At 42.9% G+C, this 22,356-nt stretch overlaps 1 protein-coding gene across 3 annotated transcripts in view; it reads left to right on the top strand.

Moving 5' to 3' along the window:
• The first annotated feature begins 5,938 nt into the window (after positions 1 to 5,938).
• Positions 5,939 to 22,356, top strand: part of RAB3B (RAB3B, member RAS oncogene family) — a 50,511-nt gene continuing 34,093 nt past the window's right edge. The window contains exons 1-3 of one of the 3 annotated variants that reach the window (XM_039711809.1): positions 6,024 to 6,068; positions 10,913 to 10,993; positions 16,141 to 16,368. In XM_039711809.1, the coding sequence (XP_039567743.1) occupies positions 10,973 to 10,993; positions 16,141 to 16,368 (249 nt within the window). In that variant the 5' untranslated portion in view covers positions 6,024 to 6,068; positions 10,913 to 10,972. Of the gene's footprint in view, positions 6,069 to 10,912; positions 10,994 to 13,938; positions 14,043 to 16,140; positions 16,369 to 22,356 lie in introns of those variants that run through there. The other 2 variants (XM_039711810.1, XM_039711811.1) reach the window with 2 other exon arrangements.

The raw sequence follows: 22,356 nt of genomic DNA, 5'->3' as shown, positions 1-22,356 counted from the left end.
GATTTGTGTTGTGCAAAGTATTCCCTTTTTTCCCCCATCTCTATCCATTGAGCAAATAAAAAATAGTTCCTATCTGATGTTCATTTTAGTTAGAGCTTTAGATTGACATAACTAAAAAATCATTGCCATGGCTTTTTTACTCGCCAGCAGGGGGAGGACTCTGCATGTTCATCTGTGATAGGATTAAACAAATCATAATTAAAAAGCAATCTCTGATGTAAATTAGCAGGGTGCACCTCTGAGAGTTTCCATGCACGATTTTGCAGCAGCTCTGCCCTGCTCTTATCTCTGCAGTGAAGCTGCAGCCTGTGGGATGCATACATGGAGTGTCCCTTTGCAAAATGCTCTGATGCCTGAAGCAATGTGGCCTCAAAGTAATTTTTAGAAAGTTCTTCATCCACAGACATCTCTCTTCAGTGACAGGTATGGGCAATGTGCTTAATCCTTTACATTTAAGACCACCCTGGTTCAAAATTATCCTCCTTCACATCTTCTCTGACACATCCCCTCTCCTTAGCACTTCATGCCTTCCAGACTTGGAACTTTGAAAGGAAGAACTTATTTCATGACCTTTTCCCTTTGTTCTTCAGCTGTCTCTCTGTAATCCTTCCTACCCTCTGTATTTTCAGACATGGTGAGCTGGTATGGCTTCCCCACCCTCTCTTCTGTTTGCTCTTTTCTAGAGCATTCTTTTGTCCTCTGTAGCAGGATGGAGCTTGGCACTTGCTGGCCTGCTTGGTGTCTAGCTGGAGTCTCAGCAGAATATGATTTATGTGCTTTCACAGTTTGATTTCTAGGGACAGCTGGTTAACTTATGTGAAAGCTGTTTTCATATCTCTGGATTGCAGGGCAAACCTACTTTTGATGTTAAGCCACTTAAGTATTTTTCTCTTTTCTACCTGTTAGTTTTATACCTGGATCTTTTTATTGCTGTCTCCTACTGCAGATTCTTTACATCCTTCTTCTTCATGATCTTGATAAGGTGGTACAGATGGTTGGCATTTTCTTCTGTGCAGTGGGATCCACCCAGCAGTTGCATTTTGTATGTTGTGTGGCTTTATGCACACAAGCACATCCCCAGGGCTTAGAGAAGCTGCTTGCAGGTCAGTGTTTCCTGTAGCTGTGTTTGAAGTTACTGATACACTGCAGCACTGCTCAGTAACCAAGACCTCAGCTCAGTTTGCTCCCATCAGCTTTGTTTCTTGTGCTGTACATCTGTGTGTAACTTGCAGTACCTTACACGATCACTTTTTCAGATGCATTTAGAAATCCTCTCGGATTCTCAGCTTTTCCTCCTTCTATGGTGATAAAAAACCCAAAGACACTTCAAAATTCCTAGTACAAGACCCAGCAAACTGCCAGGATGAATTAATCTCTTGTAAATAAACATGCTGCCAGTTCCTTTTTTCCCAGAAACAACCTACAGAGGAAAAAAAAAACCCCAAAGTTAATTAGGGAGTGCCTGGATTGCAGCTCCCATCTGGCTGCCTGGGAGCAGAGGTTGCTTTGTGCACCTGAGGCTGGACAGGCTTTAAGGAAGTTTCAGCTGGAGACTTGGGAAACCTTTCCTTTGCCATGTCAAGCAGCAGGGAACAAAACTGCAACAACCAATAATGCCTGCACGGCCAGAGTGTCCCATCTGTCATCCTGGCATGCTGAGTTCAGGAGTCATCTACTTCAAACACTTTTTGTCCCCGTGGCTGTCTGCCTGCCACTGTGTCTAGCCTGTATCAAACTGCTAATGAGCTTCATTCACTCAGAGCTCGTTTAGAGCTCCTGTAATAAATAGCTCTGAAGTGAAATACCATTAAACCTCTATGAATATAAGGTCATATGCCATTGGATGTGATGAAACTTCTCTTAACTTTTGGCAAGAGGAGAGGTATTTGCATTTATGTTATGTTGTTTTTATTTGCAGCTGACCTGGTATTGTGCCTGCTTGGGTTTGCCCAGCCTGGAGAACCACTCCAGGGCTATTCCTTGACAACCGTCGCTATAGGTGACTCTAAACTTGAGGCCTGAGGATAGAGATTCAGAAAGCAATAAAGATGGAATTACTCTGAACAGAGCTCTCTCCAGAGAGTGGCATGAAAAGGGGAAGTCACTGCAAATCCATGCTCATGTCACAGACAGCAAAGCCAAAGATGAAGTTTCTCTAAAGGGTTGCATCCCCTTTCCAGACAGCTGTGTAAGTTGCCTTTGGCACTGGCTGGAGAGGGAAGGTTGCTGCCTGGAGGAAACCAGGAAACAATAATGAAGGTCTGTTTAAATGTTAAAAGTCACTTTGTCTCAAAACTATTTGGCATATTAACCATTCCCCCTTTCCTCCTTGAAGAAACAGGTGCTGATTTGTTAAGCAGTTAGCCAAATAATCTCAGTTTGCTTTTCCCCTCAAAGTTTGTCTAGAGTAAGGTGTGGCTGTGCACAGTTCCCAGGCCTGCCATTGTCCAGGGAGCACCACTCCTGCCACTGCAGTGCCAGCCCAGTGCCACCACGTCAGCACCATCCAAGGAGGAGGAATCTTCACTGACAAGTGTCAGCCAGCCCCTGTGACCTGTGACAGGCAGTGGCAACAGGGAACCAAAGCTTGAGTGATCCTCTCCAAGCTGTAAAAAATGTCATGGCACCATTTTGTGATGGTGAAATCTGCAGTAAGTTCCTTTGATTATGGAAAAAAAAATGGATACCCCAAACTTCTCTGCTCACTGGAAGCAGGGACTGGCTGACCTGTGCTTACAGCATTCCAGCTTCTGACTCAGAGCAGTGAGGGAGGCTGTCACACACCACCCCGTGCTGGCTCTCATCCCAGCACGGGGCACAGCATCAGGAAGAGTGCAGGGAGCAGGCAGGATGTGGGAGCAGGCAGGGTACAACCTGGGTTCCCAAGTGGGAGTGGATGGGTGCTGCTCCCCTGTTCTGTTTTCCTCCACACAGGAATCTCCTCCTCCATTCCCATGTCTCTGCTGTGATGTGGGGAGTGAAGGGGAGGCAGCTTCCAAAAGTTTCCACCCTCTCAAAAGGTCATGATCCCATTGTTACCACTCCAAGTCAGGGCAAGGGAGGAGCTGGAGCAGAGCTGAAGGGGCAGGTAGTGTGTGGACTGAGTTTGGCTAAGGCTGTAGGTAACTGGCTGCTGATTAGAGTTTGTTTGCTAGTATACACTCATTTTTGGACCATTTTGCACATGCACAGCATGAAATAGGTAGATGTGCTGCAGAAATATTAATTGATAGAAGTGCAGATGTGCTCCCTGCTTTTTGAGAGTGCTTCAGGTCACAACATCACATGCTGTGCATAAAATAAGCTGCACTGGCAGCACAGTGAAATTTGGATGTCACTTCATTGTGCTATTTCTGATATTATGAACAGTGTTCAAAGAGCCATTTGTGAGGATTTGGATGCATTAGCCCTGTTAAAGGGAATGAAATTCGCACACATCCTGGGGACACAGCATGGGCCTTACAGGCTCTTTATTCCACACTGAAGTGGAGAAGAACCTGGGTGAGTGCTGCCTATTCAAAAAAGGAGGATTTTGTTTGTGAGTGTCGTGTTTTCACCTGGCTCTCCTGGACAACAGCTGATTTAACTGTTTTGGTGCTGCTGTTGCTTTGAGAATAAATAAATCAATACATAAATTGATAAATTAATTTTTCTAAATTCCCTTTTTAGAAAAGATTAAATTTGTTTCTTCAGATCAATTGCACTGTGAGAGGATGGAGTGTTTTGAATTTAAAATGTTGAGAGAACAGTAGAGAATGTATGTTGTGCTTGATAAATGTGCTCTCCTGACTGCTGGGAGAGAGTGAGATAGATCCACATGTCAGAAAACAAGATAAAGCACAGCATCTGCTCTTCCACCTCCGTGTGCTTGTGGGAGTTCTATTCCTGTTTCCTTATTTCCCCATCTATAAATCTAAAATAACAAAGACCTCCCCCACTGGAAGTGGTGTCAGCAATTCATGACCATACAACATTAAAACCTGGCAGGGAAGTGCACTAGGAGAGCAAAAATTATTCACTCCATAAATTATAGAAACATGTCTAAACAAGGTGATAGACAGCAAAAATCACTACATATTCTCCTGTCTCCTAATTACCTGGGTGCATGCCTTCTTTTGGTTATCCCTGACTAAGAAAGGGCTTGTAGGTAGGTAAACACTGGCATTTCAGGGCTGCATGAAATCTGGAAAAGCCTTTGGAAATGAGGATTGAGCAATGGCTCTGCACTTGTGGCCGTGGTTATGGGCTGTTGAATCAGGTGATCACTGCCAGATGCCCATGAGCCTCAGCCATGATGTGTCCTTTGCACCAAAGGTGCAGGTATGTGCCCATGGCCATTTGCACTCTGTGTTGGTGCCTTATAGGGCTCATGCTTTGGGATCACAATGATTTTCTAGACTGAGCATCAGTCAGCAGACTGAGAGAAGAGCTCTACCCATGCTGGGTTGACGAGAAGTCACGTTTTGGCAGAGATCAGCTATCCCAGAGCAACAAGAGGATTGCAAGGAGCTGGAAAGACTTTTTTAGGTGTCAAGCCTGCTAGGCTGTCTTTGAAATACTTGTTGTAATAACTTTGGGATTTTGTTACCCTGTTGATTATTTCTGGTTGCCTACACAAAGCTGTTATTTTGCTTAGGGCTTAAATCAAGGCCTGGTTTATGTAACAGTAATTTTAATTGGGGTTTTGATGGCAAATACACATTTTCATTCTAGATGAGGGTAGAAAACTACTCTGATGTTGGGTAGAATTGTCTCCTGGGCCACCTGGCAGATAGCTCTGACTTGAGTAAAATGGAGAAGCTGCATGGCATCTCAGATCTGCAGAGAGGTGTCCTTAAAGCTGCTCAGCATCTCTCCTGTGATTGTTCCTAAAATGTTCACCTTAGCTATATGCTAGTCATATAGTACTACCAAACTCCCTGGCTTTCTACATTCCCATGACACTGGTAACTAGTCAACTGCCCGGGACAAAATGTAGCAATAAATCAATTGTCAGACTCCTCTAAAGTGAGTGAACTGTTATAAAGCTCAAGCTGCTCCAAGGGCCGGTTGACCTACAAGAAGATCAGAGTGGAGGATCAGATGCTGAAGATCACCAGATGTGCAAAAAGCTTTTGCAAGTGGACAGAATTATCCCTGTGCTGTGTGGGCAGTGTCCAAGCCAAGTCAGAGTGCTGCACATCAAACAAGAGGCACAATGAGACTGAGAAGAAAGCAGCAGTGCTCTGGAGGACATAGCAGGGTGAAAAGACATCTGCACCCCCAAGTTTTAGGGGTTTGAGTTCAGAGGTACTGCCTGAAGACAGAAACACTGCAAATCCAGCACCTTTAAGCACCTCCTGCTCTGGCCTCCCCTCACAAGGAGCTTCTCTCCTGGGGCCCAAGACCTTGTGTTTGTGCTGAGGCACTTGGTTAAATTCTTCCATCTTTTACTGGTTGTTAGGGAAGCACCTTCTTAGTTATGTCATACATGTTGTTTAATATGTTTTTTAAAAAAAAGTATTTTGTTCATTCTGTCTAGGGCATCATGTCTAAAGGCTACTTTGGTTTCCTGTAGAGGAACAGAGCACAGTCAGGTCTCTCTGGGGTCTAAAGGGTTTTAAAGCTAAGAGGGTCCACCACAACCTCTTCATCAGACCTCCTTCATGGGAACGATTTAGATCGCAGCCACTGCCTCAATTTTTATCTTCTCACCAGTAGAAATGTAGTGCTTGATGCCACATCGGCCATCACTAGGTTCAGAGTTAACAGCGCTACTGATGAGAATCCCATCCCGTGCAGAGAGCGCGGTAAGAATGGCAAGTTTGGGTCGCACCCGGCACATTTTCCCCGCCCGCGGCCGCTCCGGGCTCGCCTGAGGCGATTCCCGTTCCCGCGCTCCCCGGGGCCCCCGCCCCGCCGCGCTCCGCCCCCGGGGCCGCCCCAGGTGCCGGCGGGGGGGCGGCTCCCGCCACGCGAGCAGCGGCCGCGGGACCGCTCGGCTCGCTTCAGTTCGCCTCGGTTTGGTTTGGTTTGGTTTGCTTCGCTTCGGCTCGTCCCGGCTCGGCGCCGCCGCTCCGCCGCCGCAGGTAAGAGCCGCGGCCCCTCTGAGGGGGCTCCTCCCGCGCCGTCGGGGCTGCTTCCCCTCGAAGGTGGCTGGCGGTGTTCCGCGCCTCACGCCCCCACCGGGACCCACAAACTCCTCCTGCTCTCCTCGCCCCGAGAGTCGGGGCTGTGTCCGGGCTCCGCGGGAGGGGAAGCTGGAGATGCCCCGCGGGTGAGCTCCGTGCCCCGAGGTGTGGTGTAACGGGCAGCCCTCGGGAGCGGCGGGGCGGAGAGGGCAACAGCAGTTCCATCTCTAAAATAAACATTTCCCAGCAGTGAGAGGCGATATAGTATTGCCTTATCTCTGAAATACCCTCAGCCTGGCGGGAGGGGGGAGGCCGGAGAGCGGGGCCCTCCCGGCTGTTCCCCAGCTGGTGCTCGAGCCGCCCGTTCCCGTCACCCCGGGCCGGGCCCGGCTCGGGGAGCGGGAGCAGGTGACAGCAGCCCGACTGCTCGGCAGTGGAGCACGGCCGGGAGCCGCGGCACCCGCTGTCGTCGTGGCTGCTCGGGCAGGGCAGGGCAGGGACCCGCTGCTGCCCGCACAGCCCGCCCGAGCCGGAGGAGCGGGCTTGCCCGTACCCACAGCGCCCGTATAGCCGCGGGCAGCGAGCCCACCGCACCAAACCAAACGGATCCATCTTCTGATTTAGTTCATAAAAAGTACAGACTCTCCAGTTTGTCCGTGCAAAACGCATGTGGGTTTGGTTTTTGTGTGCTTTTATTTAATTTTTTTTTAAATTTTTTTAATTTGTTTTTTTTTGCCATGCGTTCTGGGACGACGCGTTGGTTTTCCCCGCGGTTCTCTCGGCGCTCGGCAGCGGCCCGGCAGTGCCGTGGGTGTGCGCGGTGCGACCGCAGCGGCATCGCCAGCACCGGCACCAGTGGCTTCACCTTTCTTTGCCTCCCAAGGTTCTGTGTCCGCGCTGTCCTCTCCTTCTTACAAGCAACGACGTGTTCTGGGCTTGTGCAGTGCATCAGGTTGATCTGACCTAAATTAAGTGTAACTTGTCCAAAAAAAAAAAAAATCAAAAAAACCTCAACCAAACTGGAGAGAATAATTTTAATGTGTACTTTCCCACGTCCTGAGACAATATAAGATCAGGCTCTCAGAACATGTTCCTGTGAAATTCTTTGGTGGCAAATCTGGTTTTGACTTCTCCTGCTTTGTTTCTTATTCCTCACCCAGTGCTGCACTCCCAGTTGTGCAAATAGTAGTTTTCAGGGCTTCAGAGTTGCCTGGATTAGCTCTGGGTTCAAATAACATTCTCTTGGGAATGTTTTTTCTTTTTCCCCTCCAAAGGTAAAAATGTCACTGGAACTATAATTTTGATCTGTGTGTTTGTAACTGTACTCAGATCATGGGAGCACTGGTATTTGGTTATAGAGGGTACAAAATTGAATCAATACACTGCTGTATGGAAGTGTGTAACTAAAAGGCTTATTTCCTGTTATTTGTGCTTGCTGACCTGGAGGTGGTTGTATATGCATTTACTGGGACTTCACTGCCTTCAGGACAGTTTTATCAGAACAATTTATAATATAAGTCAGAAGAGAGACAAATAAACCAAAATTGTGGTGCCCTCTTTGCAGACCCAATATATTTTCAGGTGACAAAGTGAGAAGACTTACAAGCTTTAGGTTTTAATAGCAGTAGTTCGTGTGTGTGTAGCAAAGCAATGCATTTAGTATTTGTTACCAGGATGGTTGTTGTGTAGTAGTTATGTTAGCTGCGTAGTTCAGAGATGGTTTTTCATTCATTTTCATATGTTTTCATGCAGCTCCACATTAAAACGTGCAGGTCACAGCATCACAATTCAGGGTCTTGCATCATGCTGGCTGATTGTACTGCTAGGGAAGAGCTTTGTGTCCACTTTGCCCTCCCCAGTAGGTACATGTCTATTTTTTGTTACTGGTTGGGCTGAAGAAGTAGTTTTTTTGAGGCAGTTCTCAGTGCTAAGGCTGAGAAATGTCCTGAACTGGTCATTTCACGTATGCTTTTTGCTGTAAACATGTATCTTGTGCTTCGGGTTCTGCATATTTAGTGAGCTCCTGGAAATGTGTGTTTAGCTTAGTGCAGTAGTGTTTGATATTTGAAATAGGGTTTATGTTTGGAAGTATTAGCTCATTAAAAAATGGGAAGTGTGAGGGTGCTTGTTGTAATCCAGTTAGCAGGTGGCTTACTTTGCAGCATGGGAGAACATCATGGCATAGAGAAATGAATTAAAGTATTCATCACAGATTTTCTGCTTGGAAGAGAAGGATAAAAGGCAGCAAATTAGACTTCTGAACTGCAGAGGCATCCTGAGCTGGCCCTGTCTCCGTGTGATTCTGGTTTGCAGGTGGTTTCTACACGACAATTCCAGTTTCTGGTCACTTGATTTGGTGAGGACAGCAGCTTGTTTTTACCTATAAGTGAATGATTTTAGACTCAGTGGTGCAGAAAAATCTGTAGCTGTCTCCTGCTCGTTGGTGGAGGGTGTCTACCTGAACCTGCATATAATTTCACTTTAGCTCCAGATAGGGTGGGTGCCATCCTATGCCTGGAGTTCCCTTATCTTCCACCACTGTGGGAGGGCATGGTCATGGCTTTTCCCATGGAGAGCTGTATCCCAGGGCAGAATGTGGCCATGCCCTGCCTTCCAGCTGGCCAAGGATCAGCAGGGACTCACAGGTGTGCTGTAGCAGAGCTGGTACAGATCCATCTCGCGTGTTGCTCTGGGTGCTTTCATGTCACTGCTCCTTTGGTGTGTTCAGCAGTGCAAGGAAGTGCTTCACTATTGCCAGTTCCTTCCTGAGAAAGAGGCAGAGCTGCAAGGCTGGAGATCCAGTGAGGAGGGGGCTGAATTCCGGGTTTCTGTTGTCTGGGCCATCGCTGCAGTGTTGGTGACAGGAAGGAAGGGCTTTGAGGATGGTGAGTTTTGTAACAGCCATTAACCTCGTCAGTGTGCACTGTTCTCCGGGGCAGGGCTGCATTCGGGTCAGCCTCAGCTTGCACTAGAAATTGGCTGGCTCCAGGATTCCTAAATTCAGCAGAATATTCAAGGAGTTGTGGAAATCCCTGCATCCGCTCTTCAGGGCATAGGGAAGGTAAAAATCCCCTCTTTCTTGCATCCTCTGGGAGAGAGCTGAGCTGGGTTCAGTTAGTGGGTCCCCTTTACCAGGGGAGATTTGTTTACTATTACATATTTTTCTCTGTATTTTCTGGAGCAGTGTGCTTGCTAACAGACATGGAACCATGTGATAGTAAGAGAGTGGCAAACACTTAATGCTCATAAAAGAGAGTAGGAAAGTGGAAACTTCTATTTCTTTAATTTTTTTTTTTGTTGTTGTCATTATATTAGAAGGACTAATTCCTCCTTCCTGAGGATTTTATTGTGACTCTGAAATGGACTTTGAGGATGTTGAATGTTGTTCAGGAAATGGGAGAGGCATGGCTTGATGTTTGACTTGAAATCTTTCTAACAGTCAAACCAAATGTTGTTGTAAAGTTAGATGGCAAAAAAGTGGTACCTGCTGGTTCTTGACTAGTGTTCCATACCCAGCAAGTTCTTAAAATCCTTTAAAAGCTGTTTTTAAAGCCTGTGTTCCCAAATCTACATGGGAATGAAAATAAATAACCACTGACATTGCTTACAGGTTTTCATCCTTTAGTTGTCATATATTGACATATATGTCATATATTGAACTGTTTTGTAGCATGTAAGCTCCAGAAAAAATCCACTACAAGCATCTTCTCGTAAAGACTTCTGGACTCATTAATAAATGAATTCTATTAAAGATGAAGAGCTCACATTTTTAATGTAATAATCATAGACTTTCTGTGTAGAGGGTTGAATTGTTTTTGTTCTAGATCTGTCAGTTGAGTGGCGTTTAGATGACACCCCAAAGTCAGGTTCTGGACAGTACTGAGGAGTGAGCCAGGGGCTGTCACAGGGAGCAGCTGTTGCAGGGGGCAGGGCTGTGAGAGCAGGAGGAAATGTAACCAAAAAATGTGCAATACTTTGGGCAAGACCAAGCTGCTGTCATGTTGCCAAGCGAGGTGATTGTCAATTGTGTGGATCCTGAGAAAGGATCTGTCTGCGATCCAAATTCCGGCCTGGAGTAGGTGGCTGCAGCCTGCTATTTACGTCAGGTCTGAGTGTGCCCAGGTGTTTTGGCAGTCTCCACAAGGCAAGATAATGTAAGTCAGGATGACAAATGGTGCTGTACCCTGGCTTACTGGAAGGAAAATGCACCAGGCACAAACTTGGCCTTTACATTGTATCAGCCATGAAAAAGACAACTGTTCTGTTACGTTTTTCTGCTCTAAATCTGGAATAATTATTACTTTAAGGCAGATGTTTTTGTGTAGATGTGCTATAAGTTGCAGATGTCCTATTGCAGTTGTCTTTGCAGCGTGGTAGACTTCGATCCAGGCTTTGTGCAAAACACCCTTGTGTACAGAGGGATTTCAGCTGCTTCTTGGTTCCGTTTGCTCTGCTGCCTTTCTTCAGGAAATGTGTAATGATTCCTATCCAAGGTTTTCCATCCACTTGTGAGATTTATCTGGAACTTTAATTTTAGATTAGTAGAGATAATTTCCCTTTAATAAACTCTAAACTGATGGCTTCGAATGTTTGCTGTTATCCTAATATCTGTCACTAACTCAAACACTGTTTCTGTTCTCTTTGTACACTACAGGACTTTCCTCTTTACCTTCAGTGGAGGAAGCTCAGACCTTACACAGCACTGTGTTCCCAGCCTAACCTGCCCACCCAATATTCCCTTACCTAATATTCTTATTCATCTTTATCATAATCATTGTAATCCTTTTGCTTCTACATCGCAGGTTCAACAGTGTGACCACTCTCTTGATTCATATACTCACAGCAAAGCCTTCATCTCTCTCATGGATTATAGATCTAAATTGGTAACTATCGCTTGCTTGCAATGTTTATTAGCAGTTGTGTTAATTGCTCATACTCTGTTTTCTGCTTCTGATAAATCTCTCTTGTAGAACAGCTTTGTATAAGAGTCTCTAAGGTCACGGCCTTGATTCCTTTATGAGCTTTATCCTTAGGACAGCACACATTGGCTCTAAAATATGCCATTGCTTGGTAGAATGGAAATTAATTTCTGAAAAAGAAAACAGTATTTAGTTGCCAATGACAGAGCACATAAAGGAGCTTTTGTAATAGAAAATAGACATAGATGTGTAATTTGTGAACTAGAATATTTTAAACTTAGATGCACTTTCTAAGACTTGGGGAAAAAATACACAAGGTTTTAATGCTTTTGAGAAGAAGTTATGTTGCACGTTAGTAACACCTCTCATGAGTTACTGTAGAAATACAGAGGAGTGATTTCACCCCTTCCTGTCATCTGCCTAATTAAAGAAATGTGTGTTAGTGGATGATGATGAAACAGTTAAACCATCACATTTAAATTGTTACTGGTCCAAAATAACAAAAGAAAAATACAGGAAATTACACTTTTGGCTTTAAAAATGAAGCATATTAAAAGATGTTTTTATTGTTAGAATTGCTCAGAAGTTGTAATATAGAGAATGCACAGGTTCATTACAAGTTGAATTTGCAAATGTGTCTTAGAGTATAGTTTGAAGTGTAAGTTGCATCAGTGTGATCAGGTTTCATGGTTAACTGGGGTGACTGACAGCAGAAAAGGAGCCTCTTTCCCAAATTCAGACTTCTTTCTCACACTGTTGTAAGAGAGAATGGGATGTGGAAAGAGCATGTCTGTGAACACACCCACGTGGTTGCTAATAAAGAGACATGTAACCTTCCAAGGTAATGACTGGATTTCTTGTTTCTTGTCTGTGAGAGGATAAAGAAGATCAGCTCATTAGTTTGTAGCCAAAACTCTAAGTGCTGGCAGCACTAAAAGTTAACCTTAGCCTTTTTTTCTGCAATAAATAAATGGTGAGGTATATCAGTTAATTTCTAGCCAACACTTTAAACTTGTCCTGAAGTTGTGTGTAGGCAAAAAATGTTGCAGAGCAGGGCTTACAGTGACCACTTCCAGTGATTCCGAAGAGCAGGAACACTTTGATGTTTTGTGTTGCACTAGAAACCAGTTTGAGTCTTCACCATGATGCTGGTCACAAATTGAGCACAGCTGTGTGGATCCATCCATGTGACACATTTCAGTGAGCACTAGAAACAACAAAGGCTGCTTTCCCATGGAGGTGTTTTAGGGCAATAGGCTTTTTTCTTTTAAAATTCATTAGACCAAAATAGAAACTAAAGGCAGGAGAGCCACTTTGACCTAGGAATATATTCTTTGGTGGCTAATAAGCTCTGATTAAGATTTTATTGCTTTAGAGCATTTGCAGCATCCTGCTCTTATGTGGTTTCTTTGTCTAATAAAAGATGAGCTCACACTGCAGGCTTTTTCCTCAACAGGGAAATAATAAGGTATCTCAGAGCTACAAAACTGCCTATTCCCACAAAACTAGTTGGAAGTGGCTGTGTTTGAGACCTTGCTCCCATTGGTAATGTATATGGGGGAAAAAGATTGTCAATGTAAGTGTGCTCTTAGCTACAAAAATGGGGGCTACCCAGGCAAAAAACTAAATGATGTAAGGTCTTATTCTGGTCTTGAGGACAACCTGATTGGCAGCTTTTCCCTCTCCTGTGTAACGGGTTTTATGTCCTGTAGCAAAATCTTTCCTGTGTAAGTATTTTATTGAGGATTAGTCCAAGACAGTCAAAATGGAAACAGTCACGAGCCTCTCCTTTGCCAGCTGTATTTGACCTGGTCTCCTGTAACAGAACTCTCCTTGGACTGTATTTGTGTGAAACAGCAGACATGCTGCTCTGTTTGGAGCCATCCTAAAAGAGCATCTGTGGCTGTGTGTCCAGGGAGCAGGGTTTACACTGCCAGCTAAATGGCTTTGGACAAGGAGGGGGGACAATCCCCTGGGAGCAATGGCTGTGTGAGCCTTCAGGTGATTTGGACAGGAGCTGCCTGACCTCAGCATGTTGTCTCCATTTCCCTGTGCTGCAGAATCTCTGCCAGGTGCAGAGGGCCTGCAGGAGATGTGATTTTTGTGGACCTTTCTCTCAGTAGCATAGCAACTGCCACCACTTCCCACTGCTCTGTCCCCTCTGCTTGGCTCCCTCAGCCATGAGGGATCAGGAACCGAACCAACTTTACAAACAGCCCTGCAAAACAGGAGAAGCTGTAGGAGGATTTATTTTTAACTGGGATCTCTCTGTTCTCTGAACCACCTCTCTGCAGGGTCCTCAGGGCTGATATGACTAGGGAGTGCTTGGAGCAAGAGTGAGACAACAGGTGGGGAAGAGAAGGGGAGGGGAGGAGGACCAGGAGAAAGGTCTGCTCTTCCCTGCCTTTGGGATTCAATTCAGGGGCAGCCCTGCAAACGCTTCCAGCCCAAGTGCTGGAAGTGAGCACAGCTTCAGTAATGATCTGCCATCAGAGGGATAATCAGAAATTAGTACGAAAGTTCTTTCAGTTTCACTCTGTTCACTAGAGGGGAAAGGGAAAAGTGAAATTTAAGCAAGGGGATGGTGTTTTCTTTAAATTTTTTGTGCTCTGTCTGTCTCTGGTGATTCAAGACGCTGACCTGCAGCATCTTCAGCCAGCACAGAGGCCAGCCAGGGTTGTGCTTCTATGACAACAGCCCCACGTTCTGGACAAGTATCATTTGATCTTATTCTCTGTGTTGTGCTTCTAACAAAGCTGCTCAAGCTGGCCACATTCTGTAATTGCTTTTTCAGCTGAGATCTGAAAGTCACATTTGTAGCTAGGTACAATTCTGATTAGAGCAATCTAGGAGGGTTAATAGAGGCAGCAGTGCTTCAGTTACAGGATCAGCTTGGAGGGTGTGGATGGGTTCTGGGCAGGCAGGGGTAGAAAGAAGATACTGATTCCTGTGTGATTAGTACAATACCTTTGTTAAAGGTCTGCCTCTCAATCTGTGAAAGACCAGGCTTCAGGTGATGAGGGTTTCTCACTATTTCAAGCCTGTGTGAGTGGAATGGAGAAGTAGAGATTTTATTTTTAAATTCTTCTTTAGCAAGTGCACAAGTATTGTCAATGGTATTTGTAAAGATTATAATGTGTATTATAATGTGGGGAAGATAAATTACTTAAACAGAAAATTTTCTGTCGTGTGGTGATGGTACAAAACAACTAATCACCTGCTTCATAATTTTTGCAGCTGAGATTTCTAAGGATAAGGAGGCAGTAAGTTCATTGGCCTCAGTATCTGAACGGAAGTTAGTCAGATGTTGAATTCTTCATTTTAGAAATTCCTGCTATGAACCACAACACATGGGTAGAAGAGCTGTTTTCTGATACATTGATGAGAAGAAAATTTGTGCTTGTGTTTTCTGGAGTGCTTGCAAAAGGCCTGTAGACTGAAGAGCAGCTGAAGTTCAGAAGAGAGTGTATCAGAATTATGCTGTATCCTACTGAGACATACTTTTGGGAAGATTTTAATGCATTCTGTGCAGCTGTTCACTATTCAGTTACTGATAAATTTCTTCAGAAACTGCCCTTGTGAATGCAGTCTGTGAACGAAATGTCTGCTGCACCAGCCCTTTTCTGTGTGAGAAAGTTGCATATGTTTAATCTGAGATAAACCATTGTGCATATTGTACTGAAGTTTAAGCCGGGTTGCTTTTGGTTTGTTTCCCCTGTGCTGGAAATGTAAGTGAAATTATCATCCCTATTTAAACTGCCTTGGGATAGCATTTTGGTTTAGAGTTGTGAATTTTGAAGTGTTTGTTTTGGTTTTGTTTGGGTTTGTGGGGTGGTGTTGTTGTTGCTGGTTTTTTTTCATTGAATGGGTGAAGTCCTGTGTGCAGGTGAGACTTGCTAAGAAGGAATGCATTTGGGCATCTGCTGAGAGTAGATATTGGAGTGAGTTAAGTTGCCAAAGGTGCCTGTGATTTGAGTTGAGGAGAAAATTAACTTCTGTGGATGCTGGGTGAAGGAGAGACTTCTGTCACTGCTCAGTGCCTTCGGACTGCACACGAGTAGCCCAGCCTGGTTTGCATAAGTAGCTGCTAATTAAACCTGTGCTGTCATTTCTCCAATTTGCCAACCCTGTGTCTTGTTACAAGGAGCCAAGACCTTTGCTTATTTGATGTGTAGTAGTTTCAAACAGCATGAGAGATTAGAAGTGTGGTATGTCTGTTAAAAGGTAAAGTTCCTTTTTCCTCCTCTGTAGTAATTTGATTTGTGTGGTTGTGCTCTTACAACCAGAGGTGAAAAGTCAGAGTCTTACCTCTTCCCACCAACTGTCTGAGCTGCACACATTAGAGCAGCCAGGGCTGCTCATGGCCCTTAATGATTTGTATTCTGCTGTTGTTTTTTTGTTTCTGAATCTAAAAGGGATAATTTATCCATTCCAAATGCTGTCTGTACCCCCGTTGGAGCCCTCATGTTTTATACAGTCATTATTCCAATTGCAGTCTTAGAAGTAGATAGAGGTTGGATGGATTCAAAGTTTCCAGCTGAAATTCTGTTTTTTTCATCTTTTTCTATTTCCTTTTTTTTTTCTTTTGTAAATGTTGAGGAGGGAACTTTTGTAAGGATAAAATGGTGGTGGTGCATGCACTAGAAATGCGGATTTTCCATAGAAGTAGTGAAAACAATTATTTAGGTTTATTTACCTTGGAGGATGCTTGATGAATTGCATGGTTGGATGCACTGTCAAAGATTTTAGTTCTTGGTTGCAGTTTATTGGAGCAACAGAAGTGGCACCCTGCCACTGGAGTAAAGAATGCTGTTTCCCCATGAGTATTTGAACAATCTGCAGTAGCCATCTGTTATTCTCTTAAATACAAAGCAGTGCAACAGGTGTATTTCTTGGGTTTGGAAGTCTTACCAGCACAAGTGAACACTAGACAGGATTAAAGCCAGAATTTAAAAGAAGATTTCAAAGTGTGCTCCTCTTTAGTCAGCAGATATAGTGGTTATGACATTAGAAAGTGGAGAGATAACCTAAACATATGGTACACAGTTAAGGAAAACAAATGCTGAACTGCTCTTAAATCTGTTCTTTTTCCATGTTTGTCATTTTCTTAGATGGCTTCAGTAACAGATGCCAGATTCAGGCAGAAAGATACTTCAGACCAAAATTTTGATTACATGTTCAAGCTCCTGATCATTGGCAACAGCAGTGTGGGTAAAACATCCTTCCTCTTCCGATACGCCGACGACACCTTCACCCCAGCCTTTGTGAGCACCGTGGGAATCGACTTCAAGGTGAAAACAGTTTACAGGAATGACAAGAGGGTGAAGCTGCAGATTTGGGTAAGTGCCAGCATTTTCAAAGATGCTTTATACTAAGCCCAGCAAAGTTGTGGTGGTAAAACGTGGCTCGTTTGGAAGTGGATTTTTGGGGTGGTGTAGATTGTGGTTGTTCATAAGTTGTGTGTGGCTGGACCTTTGTGTCCCTGCAGAAAACTGAGGGAGTTCTCTTTGTGTCTGTCTCACTCAGCTGGTGAGGGTCCTGATGTGGACTGAGGAGCTTCTCTACATTTGAGTGAACTTTACACACAACTCAAACAATCATTTTACAGCCTCTATATGAGGTAGTTGTATCTTCCTGTAACTCATGGACCTGCTCAGCAGCCCATTTCTGCCCAATTTCTACCCCATCTAAGAGCTTAATCTTCTAATTAATCTACATATAGCTGATTTGTAATTCTTTAATAATTGCATTTAAATATCAAATTACAGTAATCACATCTGGTTTTTTTATTTATTGTGGTGATCTTGAATAGTGAGAATCTAAAATTAGGTGCTTTTTTTTGGTACTATATGATTAATTTTATTTTTGTGTTGCTGGGTACAATGTAAAACAAATAATTTAATAAAAGATCCTTTTCATATTGTAAAATCCTGACATTGAAACCAAGGTAGGTCACCTGATATGAAATGGATTGATTTAATTTAGGGTTTTGGCAATAAAAATGTTTTTACTTCAGGCTCTATAAGCAACTAAAGATGATTTCCATTCAGTTGGTCTTTCTGAATTTTGGAATGTGAAATTTTCTAAGAAACTGTGTAAAGCAAGACAGAAAACACCATAAGATGTTAGAGTTTTTTCAAAGATACTGTGATTAAAGTGAATTAAGCAATAATCTTAATTAAATCTGTTAAAGGACTTTGGGGCAAAAAGGGCTTTAATAACCTTAAACTTCTTATGAAAAGAGATGTCTGGTGAATTCCTCAGGCGGTGCAATCCATAGGACCTGTAATATTGGAGTTAACAACACTGTTGATTTAACATTTATTTTTTAATAAAAGGTACACCTAAGTGTTGGGCAGTTTCCAGAGTAACTTGTGTTCTGTTCCTCTCTCTTTTTGCATGGATCCCTGACATGAGTTATAACTCAAGAACCTTAACAAAACACTATGTGCCTCTGTCCAAAACCACAGTATTTGCACTTGTTTGTCTCCTGCCTGTCCTGAGATTATATTTGTCATTCAGTTCAGGGTACATGAAGTAATAGTGGGGTCCATTAGCATACCAAAACTATGGGTTCCTCTGTGTGGGAAGAAAGAGTTTTCATACCAACCTGTCTTACAGTTACTTTTAAAAACTATTTACAGCTGCTCTTGAGTTTCTGGGAGTGTGGGGCTCTGTGGCTCCATTGAACCCTTTGCTCTGACTGACAATTTTCCAGTTATGTTGACATTGTTTTTCAATTCCCTAAGCTTGGCATTAAGCCTTATCTGAATCAGATTTAATGTGAAATTAAGTGAAGGAGAAGGTACAAGTGTTTGACTTAACCACTTCAAATATTTTTCTAAAACCCAGAGAAAAGCACTTCTAGGAACCTCTGATGTTCTCTTCTCCACAGACCCAGGGTTTTTTCAGTTCAGGGGTGCTTGTGGAGCTCTGAAGTGAGTGCAGCTGTGACAGACTGGAGGTGCTCAAGGGCTGTGCCAAATTACCTTGTTCTGTGCTCTGCAAGTCTCAAGGTGAGGGGGAAGTTATTACTGCTGTGCTGTGATCCAGAGATCCATGATCAGTGAGACTTTCTTTACACTGCTGTTGCCTGTGTTGAGCAGAAGAACAGAATTTGGGTTCAGGACCCAAATTCTTGTGTTGTCTTAAAGCTCAGAAAAGCTCACGCTGCTTCAAGGGCCGAGCAGCTGCACGTAAAGGCTGACAGCTGTGACAGTAAATGTCTCTCTGGACTGACTCCTGCTTTTGTTTCTCCAGCAGAAGTTGATGAGCATTTTAAAGCCAGAGATCTTGCATTTGTGTTTGTGCTGAGTTTGAGGAAGTCTGTATTTTGTGAATCAGGATTTGACAAGCTGTCACATGGAATGATCAGAAGAGAGTGCTCCTCTGTTTGATTTTGGTGTCATTAGTGGGCCTCTTGCTTTGTTGACATTAATGCCTCAATCACCCAAATTGATATTTTAATAATCAGTTGTGCTTGTGACTAAGCAGTCTGGGAACTGATCTGCTTTGAAAAGACTTGAAAGGAATATCTCTTTAGCTTGAGAGGAGCAGGACATAGCAGAGATATTCATGATGTTTTTAAGGTAGAATGGCAGCACTGCTGCTGCATATGGAAACAGTAAAATGGTTCAGAGAGGGGTTTATGAAATAATGTTTTGTTGTCTTTTTTTCCCTTTCTTTAAAGAACTCCAAGATCAGTGGACTGTGTTTTAATTTCAAATATTTTCAGTCTTGTTTAGGAATGGTGGTGTTGTGCTAATGGAATAAATTCACTTGATTGAGAACATTTGTTTTGTAGTTGGATGAGGCTTTGTTTTGTAGTTGGATGAGGCTTAGTAATTTAATATCTATTTTAAAACATTTATTACATAAATATATTAATATATTATATAGATATTTACATATCTACATAAATGTAATTATTTGATTAGATTTTTTTTAATGCCACTGCCATCTGTAATAATACTTTTATATAAAGCATCTTCCTTATGATTGGGTTGTAAGGACCCAATTTATAATATCTCTCTGCATTTCTTGACCAATTTTGTATTCCCATAGTTGCTAATTACTGTTTACTGGAGGAAAATTATTATATTTTCATCTAGGCATGCTTTTTATTATAAATAAATCTCAAAGGTAACATTATTATATTCTTAGCAAATGCAAACAGTTAATGCAGAGTTCAGGTTGCCTAGCAGCTAGAGAGGGCCACTTTGTCCAGATCCAGATGGAAGCAGGGTGAATGAATAAAAGTGATTTCTGTTTCAGGTAAGAGCAAGGTGAGATTTCTTTTTCTGCCTTCTGTGCATTTGTGTGTCTATTGCTGGTGAAGAATAATGGTGGTGAAAATGACAGCAGAACTCCTGAGCAACGTGGCATCGAGAGGAGCCTCTGGCCCTGGTGCTGGCCCAGCCTGGGTTCATTACATGCACAGTCACATAATTAACTGACAGAAGGTCCTTGGCAGGGTTCAGCCCCAAACAACCCCATACGTACTTTGTGTGAGGAATTTGATTACATTTCCATTATATTTTTGTGCAGCACCTTACACAAAGGACTCCCAACATTGATGTGATTGATAATAAACATAACTAAATACATGGTTTGGCAGCTGATGTTACAGTTTAAACTGCTTTCAACCCCCTTTGTAAAAAGCAGCAGAGATTAAATTTAACTTCAGGTTAAAAGGCAGAAAGGCTGTGATGCTCAGACAGAGGCAGCATATTTAAACTGCAGTAAGATTTTTCTTTTAAGGAGCTGTTTATCAGAATTAAACTGCTAGGATGAAGGTTTTTCCTTCTCATTAACAAAAATGTCTCTGTGGCTTAGCTGCTGAAACCTGTTGGGGTGTGAGATTAGCTTTAGTGGATGTCTGAAGCACGTGTTACAGCTCTCAGGCACAGCTGGGGAGAGGGCACAAAGCAACGTTGCTCTGGGTTTTTTGGATCTTTAAAAACAGAAATATGACAACTGCTAATTATATTGAGTGGCAGTTACCACTACAAAACAGAAAAGTGTGAACCAAAATAACCCCCCTGCTGTGTAGCTGTCCAGAAGGCAAATACACAATGTTTTTAACAGCTTTTTGTATCAGGCATTGCCTGGATGACAGGATCATCTTGTGCAGCTTGCCTCTTAGGGAAGGGATTCAAAGCAGTAACACTGGCAACTGAGTTCTTTTTTCTTTCTTTTTTTTTTCAGTTACAGGAGGTAAAATTAGAACACCATCATATTTGATTGTAAATTTTAATGTTAATTGCACACTTAACCAAAAGCTAATTATGCATTTCAGATGAGAGTCATCTATTCCCAAGGCATCCTATTCCTGTCATGGTTTTGCTAAGTTCCTTGCAAGCACTGACTTCAGGCTTGAATGCTTGCACAAAACTTGTTTCTAAAAAAAGAGATAATAAGGTTCAGTAATTAAATGTATAGATGTGATAGTGATGGGTGTCTCTAAAGCACTAATGGGCCTGATTCTGCTTTTACAGACTCACAGTTTTTGTGAAATTCTCTGATTTCCTGTTTAGATGAAGAACTAAAATGGAGAAATTTATGATAGTGAGAAGCTCAGGTTGATCTTTGTAAGGGAGTCAAGGATTACATTTTATTTGCAGCATTAAGGACTTACTGGGTCCCAGGAATGAAAGTCATTGTGGGTGAGTGGATCTAAAGCACTACTTCTCATGCTAAAATACAATGCAGAATATTTGACTGGAGAAGAGATGCAATAACAGTGTCTGTAATTCAGTTCCAAGGTCTTGGTTATATCTTAAGTAATAATACTTCTGCTTTGAGAAGAACTTGGCGCTCTTGCTTCTCTGAATGGCTTTAAGATTAGAGTTGCAAGGGTGATACAAAGGAGAGAAATAAAATCTTGACAAATAAGACCCTTGACAAATAAGACAAAGTGACTGATGGGTCAGTTACCCAACTCACTATTGAATTTATTGAACAGCCTAAGCTTGCTGAGCAGGGCACTGCTGTGTTTGCAGTCAAACAGTTGACATGGAGGGTTTATTTCTGTTTATAGTTAATCACCTCAATCTCATTGTTATCTCATTATAACTCTGCATTACAGTGAAGGCCAAATTCAACTTCAGTCTAAAGCTCTGATACCACTGCAGTTATCCCTGCTGACAATACTGGATTTGTTCTCACTGCAGGTGTAGTAACTCTCTTTGTGCTCCATCTTTGCAGAGTTACTGTGCTCTTGGAGGCCTTGTTTTGTACATTTCAGTAAAATGAAACATGTTCAGAGGTACCAGGCTGTATCCAGGGGCAGTGTCGAGTGTGTGTTTGTTGATAAAGAGCTGTTGGCAGTTCAAAGGTTTGGACCTTTCCTAGAGAAAATGGACTGATGCTGGCTGTTTGTTCAGTAGAGGAAAAGCTGTACGTGGGAAATTTCAAGGGAAATTATTTGCTTGATGAGGTGAGGAAGTTAAGGTTTGAGAGGACAAATGAATTGCCAGTCTCCTGACATTTTGCATTTAATGCTTTTTTACCAGAAATTCAGGATAAATATTTTGAAGTAATTGTATATATGGTCTGAGGCTCACGTGCCTTGAAACCCTTTCCTGTTGTCCTTGTCTCATCAGAATCACCTTTATTATGATTTTCTTTCACAATTTTATCTTCTGCATAATGACTGGGTATATTCTATATTTAAATATGCTGGGTGCACTGTGATCAGTTATGAGATAACACAGTGGGTGGAATTTGAGTTCTCATAGTGTTTGTCTCAAGTGAGCATGTACTTACACTGTGTCACATTTGGTCAGATGAGAAAATATAACTACTGTGCTTACTCACATTTGTAACTTTCATGCTTTGTGTTGTCTACTGCAGTGCCATGTTTATGCAACACTTGAGTAACTGAGTGGCTGATTTTTAGAACTCAAAAAAGGGAATCCAAACCCCAAAAAATGTTTTTCAGCTGTGAGAAATTATACCCTAAAGCACAGTTACATGACCAAATGTATATGACCAATTGTACCCTATAGCACAGTTACACAGACCAAATGTACAAAACCAAGGAATTAAGCAGCATGAACTTTGTCATTTATTTTCTGTTGTCCAGCTGTTCAACATCATCCTGATTCATTAAACAGCATGAACTGAGCTCCCAGAGATAAGCTGTCATTTTCTGTATTCTGTTGCATAGGAGGCATTGGACTCTGCAGACAGAAGGAAACATTTGTGAGAAGCACCAGAAACAGGACAAAAAGCAGCACATTCCTGCAGTGTGGAGGACTGGGAGGTCTGTGGTTTGCTGGTTAGGTTCTCCCATCTACAGAGCAATGTAATATTTACCAGGTGAC

This window comes from Passer montanus, unplaced genomic scaffold (assembly GCF_014805655.1).
Source record: "Passer montanus isolate IOZ18808 unplaced genomic scaffold, ASM1480565v1 scaffold25, whole genome shotgun sequence".
Taxonomy (NCBI): domain Eukaryota; kingdom Metazoa; phylum Chordata; class Aves; order Passeriformes; family Passeridae; genus Passer; species Passer montanus.
The sequence above is the reverse complement of the archived record's forward strand: the minus strand, read 5'-3'. Positions and strand labels throughout refer to the sequence as shown.